We start from the raw sequence: 12,395 nt of genomic DNA on the forward strand, positions 1-12,395 counted from the left end.
TATTCTTACATTTGTAAGATGAACGAAAAGGACTTTTCATTTCTCTAGATTTCTCCAGATTTCCCATCCTTAACATTGTGCAGCTTGCCTTTTCCTGCCTTAATGACGTCCCAAACTTTTGTTGAAAATAATTGATTGAATTTAAATTTCCTTAAAAGTTTAAGAGGTAATGGTACAGTATAAATTTCCTACCAAACACTAAGTAGGGAAATATCCATTAGTGAAATTAACTACAGTTTCTAGGTAGCTAACAATGTGCAGTATACAGTAGGGCATGGCTAATGAACACTGCAGTGGGTGATATTTCATTATACAAATTAATGCTCACATTTTAATGGGAAAGTCACATAATGAATCTCAGCTTCAGTGACAGCAATTAGAGACACAGATTGTCCCCTTCTGGACAAGGCACTGTTTAGCAATAAGCAGCTGTGTAAAAAGTCTTCAGGTTTACAACATATATATGCTTTGGGGGAATTAGTGTACAGTTTATATTAATGTACTGAAGCTTCACTGCAAAGGAACAACCATATTTATCTCCCCATGTGTTAACTAAGTAAAGACATGTAGAAAGACTAAATATCAGAGATGGGATGTAAATAAATGAAAATGTTCAGTTATACAACTTTACAAAAATTAAAATCTTTTACTGTGTGTGGCATGATACAATGAAAACTCTTAAGTTACTGAGTCAGAAGCATCAAATACTTTTTTGGGAGAAAGGGGGTATTTACATCTTACATATTTAGTTAAAATACTAGGGAGTAAAGAGAAGAAGTAGTCAACTGATATTTCTGACAAACAGATTAATTTTGTGGTGAACATGTGCATGATCCAAAAATAATCCTACAGAACCTTTGATATTCCATTTGGCTTAAAAAGTGTGAAGTGAATGATTAGAATGATAAAAGAAATTACTGTGTAAGAATAGGCATAATAATGAACTAATTAAATCATACAGCAATTCATTTTTAAAATATCTACTGTACAATGGATAAAATAGGTTATCAATAACCAGTCCTATTATTAAAAAAGCTGTAAGATGTTTTCAATGTTTTTGTTAAACAATATTCACAGGACTTATAAGCTGTTTGATTTCATGATGCTTACTGTAAAAGACAATAACTATTTCTTATGCCAAAGTACATGCAATCAAATTCTGGATGTCCATTGCCTGTGGGGGCTGGCAGAAAACCCTCTGCCAGCTGCAAGAGCATTGGATGTGAGGTGGATGTGCCTATCAATGATTGCTATTAAGGGGAGAGACCACTGCACAATGGAAGAGCATTAAAGAGGGTTGGCCTGGTGATCAAAGGGCAGGTCCATGTGTACATTATCTAAGAAGGCTTCTTTGGTTAAAAAAAAATCATCCTGGTTAAGAAGGGAGATGTAAGAAATAATCAAAAGTTTTAAAACCCCAAATAAAAAAAATAGAAAAATGGAAAAGCTGATAGCAGTAAGTACAAATTTTTAATCTAGCAGAAAAAGTCATAATGATCCAATGGTTGGAAGTTGAATCTAGACAGATTCATACAAGCAACAAAGCATACATTTTGACCATTGAGGGTAATTAATTTTGGAACAGTTTACCTAGGGCCATGGTGGATTCTTCATCACTTGAAATATTTAAGTCAAGATTGGTTATCTTTCTAACATGTATGCTTGATGCTGTAATTATTGTGTGAGGTTGTTTGGCTTACGTTTTGCATGAGATCAGTCTAGATCAGTGGTGAGCAACCTGTGGCCCACGAGCCCCACACAGCCCATCAGGGTAATCCGCTGGTGGACCGCAAGACAGTTTGTTTACATTGACCGTCCACAGGGAGCTTCAGGGGGCCATGCCTGCAGATGGTCAATGTAAACAAACTGTCCTGCAACCTGCCAGCAGATTACCCTGATGGGCCGCGTGTGGCTCGTAGGCCGCAGGTTGCCCACCACTGGTCTAGATGATCATAATTGTTCTTTCTTGCTTTAGGAATAATCTGGCAGTGGCCTCCATGTACAACTAAAAAATAGGTTATTCCTTTGCATAAAATGATTAGATTGCACATTAAGGACAGCAGGTGGAACTGGTCGTAGCCTGAATAGGTTATACATCCATGTTGCTCATGCGGTGTTGTATACTTAGACACTGTTTGCATTGGGCAATATGTCTGTTTCCAGTTGTCTACCAGGAGTTTATAAAGTTTTTACAGCAGTCTTTAATTTTACCATATCGTGATGTAAAATAGTTCTATGATATGACTTTGCCTTGTAAATCAGATGTTAGACAGATGGAAACTCTGATTATGCAGCTTAGATAGCGTCTATATCCATGGTTTTTATACCATGTATTGGGATCGTTTTTAACAAGGTTATGAAAAAGCTTGTGCAATTGCAAACAGCGGTCGGAATTAGCAAAATCAAGAGAATAAGTCCCATTCTGAACTACAAACAACGACTCTTGAACATATCAGACATTTGAAAAAAAAACCCCACATGGCAACTTTACGTAAACTGAAATTAACTGTTAAATATCTCATCCAGACTCTGTTCTCGGCAGTGTTACGGGGTAATCATTACATGAGGATGAGCTCTCTGAAACATTTTTCAAAGTATTAGATACAAACAAATATTCTTCTAACAGAACCACGCCCAGCATGCTTGTCCCACTTAGTCTTCCTTGAGGAAGTATTATTAAGGTACCTGGCAGAATCACGGACGTTCAGTTTCTGGCTATTTTTTCATTATACATCTTTGGTGGGGGAGGGGAAGTTTCAGTAGTTCATAACTTCACTGTTGCAAATCACACTAGGGCTGAAATTTGGCATGTTGGTTGTCAAATTGGAGATTTGAATGCCATTTAAATATGTATGACCAATTCTTTAATTTAGAGGTTGTTGGAGAATCTAAATTTAATAGGTCTGAAGATGTATTTTCCCCCTAACACCAGCCTCTGAAATAGCAATAGTTAATTTTGAAAGTGGATGTCCTTAAAGGGTAATAATTACTTTAGGTATTTTGATTGGAAAAAATTGTTTTCAGGTGTACTATTTCCCTTGCCCAGTTTGGTAAGCCACAGGTGACTCAATGTGTCACTGTGTGATAGGTCAGAGATTGAGTCTTCATTTAAATCCTTGTTCCCAGTCTGGCAAGAGATGGGAGCATTACAGTGGTAGTGGACTCAACTCTAATGGAAATTTGCAATTTTAATCACGCTGTCTCAGTGGGTGGTCTCTTACCGACTAGTCTTGATGGAATGTGTTGGGAGCTGTGTCCAGGCCTCCTCTGTTGAAGGGAACTCTGCTGTGGGGCCTTTGAAAAGGTGGGGAAAATTGAATATCTTCAGGGCTCAGCAATTAAAAATAAAAGAATGTTGTCAGTGCAGAATGCTTTGGATGGAAGATACTTTATAAATGCAAAGCATATTAGTATTAGTATTTCCTCTAGTTAGCATATTAATTTTCTTGCACCCATTATTAAATATACTTATTGCCTTAAGCACCTCCTGAGATGTGTATAGGATCATTAGTGCAGCCTATGTTGTAGGATGTGTCTCATCATTGCAGATGCATATTATCCAACAGTTTATGCAGCATCTGCAATGGTAGAACGTAATTTCTAATGATGCCGCTTGAAGTGAGCACATATATCCATCAGCTAGAGTTACTATAAATGTAAAAGGTAAAAGTAACTGCATGTAAACATTTCCACATAGGTATAGGTGGTACCATGGAAGAGATTTTTCAGTTAAGAGGAAGGGGGATTAGAAAATGCAGGCATTGAGCTACCCAAGGTTTCTAGAGTTTTTTCTCTGCAGACACACTATTGGCTCTTAGACAGTGCTTTAAATCCATAAGTTGTGTCAAAGAGTATTAGATTGATTGTAACAAATAGAACCAAAGCTCTGGGACAACATGAAATGGCTCCAAAACTTGGAGTACAAGTATGCTGTAAAATGAATGTTAATGTGTGTGTCTGTATTTTTGCCAGGAGCAGAGCTGTCACAGAATATTCATGTTCCTGAAATTAATAATTTGCATGAGAGTATGTGCATAGAGGCCATTGCCATTTCAGGGCATAGATGCATACAAATATGCAGAACATGACCTCTGATCCTTTTCCCTGCCATAAAATGATTTCAGTAGAAGATGGCCTGCAGAATAGTCTCTCTGGATTTGAGGGGAAACCAGAATAGGTATCACCCAGTTCAGCTTTGTACTTCCTGCTGCTTGGCATAGGTAGGCCTGTAGGTTCTTCATGTATAGCACCTACTAGAATTTAGCCAATAGTTGGGTTGATAAAGAGGGCAGTGATGGGGTTCCAGAGCCCAACGATATTTGTGAAAGACTCAGAAGTTGCACTGAAACTTTAAATTTGACTTCTCATGTTAAAACGTATGGACCCAGGCCTAAAGTATGAGCCATGTTAATTATCATCTCTTACATGAACCATGTTAATCAAACTTTGTAGAGGAGGGTGCATCATCATACAATAGGTGTTGGGCAGTGTAGGGCCCTCGTGTCCATAATTTAGCCTCAGGATTACATTATGGACCATGGCTAGAGTGTTTATAATTTTCTTTAGCCCTTGTTGAGTGACAGAACACATTCAACTACTGTACATGGTCAGTAAGCCTGTTCAGATAGTGCTGTAGGGTCATTTTGATCGTTCATTTTACTTAATCTTGTTTAGCTGATTCAGATGATCAGCAAGAGGTGTAAACATCCCAGGTATTTACCGAACTCTCATTTGAGCACTTAGTTTAAAAAATTAAAAAGTTTGAAAACTTTCCATTTTTATTTTAAATGGATTTTGAGGTTACTCAAGAATTAGTAGCTTTTCAACGAGTGTGATAATTCACATAATATGATACTATTACTATTATTCTGGAAGAAATTTTAAAACAATGAACTATTTGCAGGGTAGTGTTCACAGAAGGTTTGCCATTGCCTTTTAGATCGGAAGGAAAACACATAAGAGAAAACAGTTCCTTGTCTTGTTGAGGTTTCTTATAGAAATAATTGCTGATATTGACAGGCCATTATTAAAAAGAAGCTTACAGTACTGTCAAACTCCTGTCTCTTTCAGGGAGTATTTCTGCACTCAAGTCTACAAGGAACCCTTGATTGCTAACAAGTGCTCTGCATATATTTAAATTTACATTTATTTAGACATATTTTCTTTGTGGATATATATAAATCTATGATTGTATGTGAATGGTTTATATATACGTAATATCTCTGAGTTCTTTTAAATCATGGCAAGAAAAATAAAAGTTTAGTATTGAGTTCAAATATATATTTAATTCATGAAATTCATCTAATATGTTTTAAAATACTATTTAAGCTGATCCTTACTCTCTAGAAAAGTGTTTATTACAGGTAAATTACACTACTGGAGCATTAGAAATGCCATTAGTACAAATTTAAAGCACTGCAAAAACCAGTAGAAAATGTTAATTTCAAATACAGAAAGTAAATATAGTTTGTACCTTTTTATTACTCACTTTCTTTTTAATTTTATTGACTGCTTTTTATCTTAACTATATGTTCTTACATGCTGCAATCCTAATGTACTGTAATGATATTAATATTTTATAGAATCTGTATTTATAGTTCTTTATTTAGAAACAATGCAGTAGGTCTGCAGATCTTTGAATCCTTCTGGAATGGTGCCCTCCAAATAATGATAAATTACTTGTGCAGTATGCCATTTGCTAATTATATCCATGATTTACTGCAGAGCAAGCCTTAAATCATTCATTTCAGTCTTGCGTAACAGTGCCATAAAATTTTTAGGTTTTAAAAATGGTTTCCATGTGTATAATTTAAACAAATTTTAAAGCAATTGTATACACAAAATATTGCAACTATCCATTTGTTACATACTTTGTTTATTTTTTTAACTTGTATTTTTAATGATTACTGTGGCTGAAATTGTTATGCTTCATTTTCATAATCACAGCTTTTAATTCTACAGCAGTTTTTACATGTTACATTAAGAAAAAGATAGCCAATTGTGTGTAGATAGTATGTCATTCCTGAATTGCTCCATGTGCTAGAAAATCATTTAAAAGATCTTAAAACTATAAATTATCTTCTATTAAAGTATCATTTAAAATATTAGCTGAAGGAGGGGTTGTTTTAAAAGAACAAACATTGATTTTTCTTCACTATTCCATAGACAGAAGCACAGATAACATATATTAAATGTTTGTCTTTTTTGTATGTATTTGCAGGTGAGAAACCTTACAAGTGTCCACATTGTGACTATGCAGGCACTCAGTCTGCATCCCTCAAATACCACTTGGAACGGCACCACAGGGAGCGACAGAATGGAGCTGGACCTCTCCCTGGGCAGTCTCAAAGTCAGGAACACAAGGATGAAACATCAAGTAAAGGGTCTCTGTTTATTAGACCAGACATACTGAGAGGAGCCTTCAAGGGTCTTCCTGGTATTGATTTCCGAAGTGGCATGGTCTCTCAGCAGTGGACATCAGGAATGCTTTCTTCTGGAGATCAACAAGGACAAGCAGCTGGCATGTCTTCTGAGGTATCTTCAGAGAATATGAAGGGTTCTGACATATCTTCCAAAGGAACACACTTTTCTGAACTTGGCCGAGCATATCAGAGCATGGTTGGAAATGGTGTGAACTTCCAAGGGTCTTTGCAAGCTTTCATGGACAGCTTTGTCTTAAGTTCCTTAAAGAAAGAAAAAGAAATGAAGGATAAAGTGTTATCTGATTCACTTTCCATAAAAACTCTGGGCTCAGAGAGCACTGAGGATAAAATAAATACCAAGTCCTCACAAAGAAAAACTGAAAAATCACAGTATGAACCTCTTGACTTATCTGTGAGGCCAGATGCTGCCTCACTTCCAGGTTCATCTGTTACAGTTCAAGACAATATTGCTTGGCATGGCTGCTTATTTTGTTCCTTTACAACGTCATCTATGGAATTAATGGCTTTGCATCTCCAAGCCAATCACTTAGGCAAAGCTAAACGTAAAGATAATATTTTAGGAAACAGCAAAGATCAATCTCGGGAGGCTTCAGCTTCAGCAAACAAAGTCAGTTTGCTCTCCTCTTCAGTGCAGCCCAGCAAAGAGGCAGTAGTTTCAAATTTGATTAGCCAGCTGGACTCAGCTTCTGAGAAAATGACCCAAGGACAAAATAAAGAGATGCTGGGAGAACAAAAGAATGCTGCCTGGCCCAGCCATATGGATTCCACCTTTTGTAATTTTACAACAGACTTTTACAAGCAGTTTGGTGTTTATCCTGGTGTTGTTGGCACAGGAGCACAAAATTCTTGCACCAGTAGCAAACCCGAAGTAAAAACACCATCTGAAGATGATCCAAATATTTTGCTCTCTGACTCTCTAAATAAAAGTGCTACTGATGACCTGTCTGACATAGCTTCATCTGAGGATATGGAATCTTCCAAGGAGGAAAACATTGAAGATGAGGACATTGAAACAGAACCAGATATTATGAACAAGCACTTATCTGCCCTAAATAAAGAAAGCAGTGAAGGAGGTGACAATATACAAAGCCCAGTCACCTCACAACCAACACAAGGACTAATACCACGGTTGCCACACACAGAAAAGCAGTGGCACAGCCAGAATCTTCTTTCCTCCCATGAAACTGCACAAGGTGTGATGAAACCTGAGCAAGTACAGGGTCCACAGGTCCTTGAGAAGCAGATGAACATGTTGTCAGTCCTAAGAGCTTATAGCTCTGATGGCTTAGCAGCCTTTAATGGACTTGCAAGTAGCACAGCAAGCAGCGGATGTATCAAGAGACCTGACTTGTGTGGTAAGTTTTAGACCTTCTTTCAGACCGTTTCAGAAAACAATCCTGCGAATCACTAAGCTGCTCTCTAAACATGCTTAACCACATTTCTTAGTAAATGCAAATTTAAAATAAATGTTAAAAAAAATCAGTGGACAAAATTCTACTATATTACTTGTGCAGCTCCATATAAATCAGTGAGCATGTAGCTGACAGCAGAATAGCCTTCTATGTGCTGTCTAGAGTTGCATACACTTACACAATATTTTTAGGAATCACATTGTTTTTAAACTAGAGTAGCAGCAAATATAGACTGTGCTAGTGGCATGTGCAGGGGACATTTACTGCTTCCATTTATTCAGAGGAGGGAGAGGTTTTTTTTAAAAAAATGACATGGTAACTTGCAAACTTTTCAGTATTTGATTTTATAAAAATTTAAGAAAAACACTGGATGCTTTGCCAAGCCAACCTTGCTTTCTCCTACTTTTTTCTTTATACTGAATTAGGGTATATTAAATTCACACAACACTAACCAAATCAAATGCCAGGTGGATGGAATGCTCCTGTTTGTAGTCAGGAACCTAATATTTGTTCCCTCCTACCCCCCTTTGCCATTTTTGTGACTTGTTTCAGTATGAAACATATAGCTGTGATCTTTGATTATTTTCAGAGGTTAAGTAACTATATTTTCACTGTTCTAACTGGAGGTTGTACAAGTTATGTATTACCTAAATAGAATTATGCCAGTAGGTAATTTTAAGAAAGAAAAAGAAAGCAAGAAACTCTTATTCTTCTTTATCTGAGTTACTAAATTGGAGTTTTTCTTTCTCAGCTCATATAGTCTGTTTGCCAAAAATGAAAAGTTACAATCGTGGGGAGAGTATAACAGCTTTTTATTTGTCTACTATTCTGTAAGCATAGTTCTGGCAGAATAACACTGTAATATGTAATCCCTTTAAAAATCTGTGTCTTTTTCAAAAAGCAGTGTCAGCAAAGGAAGGCAGACCTCTGTTATATTTCCAATCACAAATGGATTGGAGTAATGTTGTTTCACTATACCTTCAAACTAATCAAAAATAAAACTCTCAATCACAGATGAGTGTTCACGACAAGATTTACTTCCTTTCCATTGTTTAGCAGGATAAAATAAACAGTAGCCCAGATTAATAAAGTTAGGACAACTCAAAATTTAGCCCCGGATTCTGTAAATACTTGTGGCCCTTGCTTAACTTTAGCTTCAATGGGACTAAACATGTACTTTATGTTAGGCACATGAGCAAGTGTTTGCAGAAGCTCTGGGCCTCAGTTGGTACATTTATTTTTCCTGATTAACTAAAAGATAACTAGAGAGTTGGAAATGATTCCAGATTGTCAGAAATCACCAAACAGATTTCTGACAATTTGAAAAATACTGGCAGTAGCTTTGGTTATGTGGTTCATAAAGCCCTACTTCCCATTTTCATTTCGATGTGAGGAATATAATTCACCAGTTTCATAGTCATAAATAAAAACAAGACAAAGAAGTCATAATTTTAAAAATAGAAAAATTAAAAGACACACCAAACTTTTTCCAGCTCCTCCATTGAGTTGCAGTGTTAAAAATAACATGCATTTTACCCTTTCACACTACCTATAGGAATCTGCTTACCAGCAAGAATCTAGCCACAGGAAAACAACACACACACACCAAAAAAAAAACCAAAAAACAAAAACCCAACCCTAATATTATTGAAATGAGGTAATATTATTTCTGTTAGTTTTTTCCATTTTCAATCAATTCAGTAGGTATATTATGAGTTGCTGAGTTAGAGAGTTTAAAGACTGACTCCCAGGCTCTGCCCAGTGATCCTGCATTTAATTTGAGGCATAAGGAAAAAAAGCAACACAACATAAGCTTGTCTGTTCTATTTTGTAAGCTATTTTGTGTACTAAAAATGCAATGCAAGTCCTCTTTTCTCCCCTCTCCAAAAATAGCATTTTAAAATTCTTAGCTGACATTTCTACTGTGTATTTGCAGAACATGACTAAAATGTTGAATATTTTAATATATTATTTAAAACATCTATATACCTCTTAACAGAAGAGGACCAGGATCAACAAGCCCAGTGGTGATAATTACTTATTTATTTGGTTAGATTAGACACCACCCAGTAACGACTTCTGTCTTGTGTTTTCATTTTCTCTATGCCATTTTGTACTGTAAATCGTGCTCCATCTGTGAGTGTTAGCGTGGGGAGTCTCACCTGATGCTTCTGCACTTGCAGATTAATCAGCAGGCACCCTCTGTGAATTTATTTGCTTTAGCCTTCCACTTGGATGAAGACCGCCACCTCAATAATGGGTCATCTCTGTCTTTTTTATTGTCTCAGCAATCAGAAAGCTAGAGGCAGAGACCCAAATCTGTTATCAGGGCATCACTCTTGTGCTTAGGCATGTGCTTTGTATTCTGGGGGCCCATAGAGATTGTACAAAGTTGGCCCCTTTCCACATCTAATGATGTGCAAGTTACCACCATGTGGACATCAGGAATATCCAAGGAGAGAGAGCATTAGGAGGACATTTCTTTGATGCAATCCTTGCACAATTGTTTTTTCCCTGTGTGATTGCTAAGACAAGACTATTGTTCTTTCCAGAGTCAGAACACATTTTTTTCTAATAACTGAAATAAAATAATATCTTTGTCTGAATCAGTTAAGATCACTTTTCCCATTGGCACACTTGTTAAGTTAGATTTCTGGATTCAGGAAAGCAGCTTTGGTTTTCAGAGATTCATAAGGTCATCCTCAACTTTCAGCAGATTTTGCTTTGGAATTATGGCTTTGTGGTTAAAGCACAGGAGTAAGCATCTGAAAATCTAATTTTTATTCCTCACTCTGCCACCATCTTGCTATGTGTCCTTGGCAAGTCACTTAATCTGGCTGTGCCTCAGTTTCCTCATGTAAAAAATGGATATAATGATGATGTGAAGCATAATTCATTCATGCTTGTAAAATGCTTTGGGACACTTGAATGGAAGGCACTACACCAATATAAAGTATTATTATTTTATGTATTATACAGAATATTTACATTTTCCACATCAAGAAGTTTACTTAATAAAATACTTAGACATTTTTAATACTTTCCTTTACTTACCATGGCTGGATGAGGAGCAGAAGAGAGGGAGGTATGACCACATTTTTAATGCAGCTAGAACTATTTTTAAGTGCTCCTGACCTTCTTTAACTTCACCGAATTTAGTATTGGAACCTTGAGTGGATATTTCCATGAGCTGAATTAGATGGTTTCTGATACCTCATATTATTCAGGAATGTGGGCCTGCCTGTACATCTAGCAACTGATTTGTAGCACCCCGTTTAGCTGTGGATAGTATTCATTTCACTTGGGAAAAGTATAAAAAGTTATGATTTTGTGTCATGAAAAGGCTTCTGTCTCTTAAGGTTTACTCAGTCGGAATATCCATATTTTTGCACCTTGAAATCTCTGTTTCCATTTGGATATTGATGGGGGCGTGGTCTGTCCCTATCCTATTACTAAAGGACTAGACAATCAATATTTCTTTCCATTTAGGCCTCATCCATTTCACTACCTACCTTTCCATGTACTTTTAGTTTTCTTGTCATAACATTGTTCTATCTCCTGTTCTGAGTCACTAATTTATACTTGATTTGTACAGGATTTATTTTCTGATATGACCTTGTTTAGTATTTTTTGCTTTGTGTCTTAAGGAATCAGAAAGGGTTGTTTCCCCTCATTCTACTATGGGAGGTACTTTTTATCTCCTTCCTCTGAAACATCAGCGTTGGCTACAGCTGGAGATAGGATACTGGGTGGGATGGGCCAGTGCTCTGAGGTGGTACCAAGCATTCTCTGTCCCTCAGGTGCTTACACCCATCAGACTAGATGATCCCTCCTGGTGTTAAACTCTAACGGGTCGCAATATTGGGGTCGGGAAGGAATTCCCCCCCGGCCAGATTGGTAGTGATGCGGTTTTTTTCATTTTTCTCTGCAGCGTGTATGTGTGGGTCACTTGCCAGGATTATCTGGGTATATCTCACTTAATCATTTCCCTGTCATTCTGGAGGCCTCAGGCACAGGTGCACCTCAGTCCCTCCTATTCTCTGCCTATGGCGCATAACAGACTAGTGTTCTGTGGGCTGGAATACTTTAATCTAATTTTGGTTGTTGGGGTTAGTGTGCAGGTACTGGCAGGTCCGGCTCCAGCATTTTTGCTGCCCCAAGCAGCAAAAAAAAAAAAAAAAAACTTTGCCGCCAAACATGGAGGTGGAGTGATGATGCGGCCGCCGAATTGCTGCCGGCGACCGAAGAAGAGTCGCGTCCCCTCTGCCGAATTGCCGCTAAGCACGAAACGAGCCCTGATGGAGCGGCCACCAAATTCCTGCCACCGCCGAGAGCGGATTGCTGCCCCAGAGCCCGACATCCTGCCTCCCCTTTACATTTGCCGCCCCAGGCACCTGCTTGGTTCGCTGGTGCCTGGAGCCGGCCCTGGGTACTGGGTGGTGTTGGTGCCCTGTGAGGTATAGGAGGTCAGACTAGATGGTCCCCTCCTGGTGTTAAACTCTATGACTCTGACAAAAAAAAATCTGTACTTTCCATTTAC

At 37.6% G+C, this 12,395-nt stretch overlaps 1 protein-coding gene across 12 annotated transcripts in view; it reads left to right on the plus strand.

Annotated features, from left to right (window-relative positions):
* Positions 1–12,395, plus strand: part of ZNF536 (zinc finger protein 536) — a 408,639-nt gene that overhangs the window by 248,076 nt on the left and 148,168 nt on the right. For all 12 annotated transcript variants that reach the window (XM_084644830.1, XM_084644831.1, XM_084644827.1 and 9 more), the window contains one exon: positions 6,221–7,798. In XM_084644830.1, coding sequence (XP_084500956.1) covers positions 6,221–7,798 — 1,578 coding nt within the window. The remainder of the gene's footprint in view (positions 1–6,220; positions 7,799–12,395) is intronic.

The sequence above is a fragment of the Lepidochelys olivacea genome (assembly GCF_965140295.1).
Source record: "Lepidochelys olivacea isolate rLepOli2 genome assembly, chromosome: 12".
In the NCBI taxonomy this organism is placed as follows: Eukaryota; Metazoa; Chordata; order Testudines; family Cheloniidae; genus Lepidochelys; species Lepidochelys olivacea.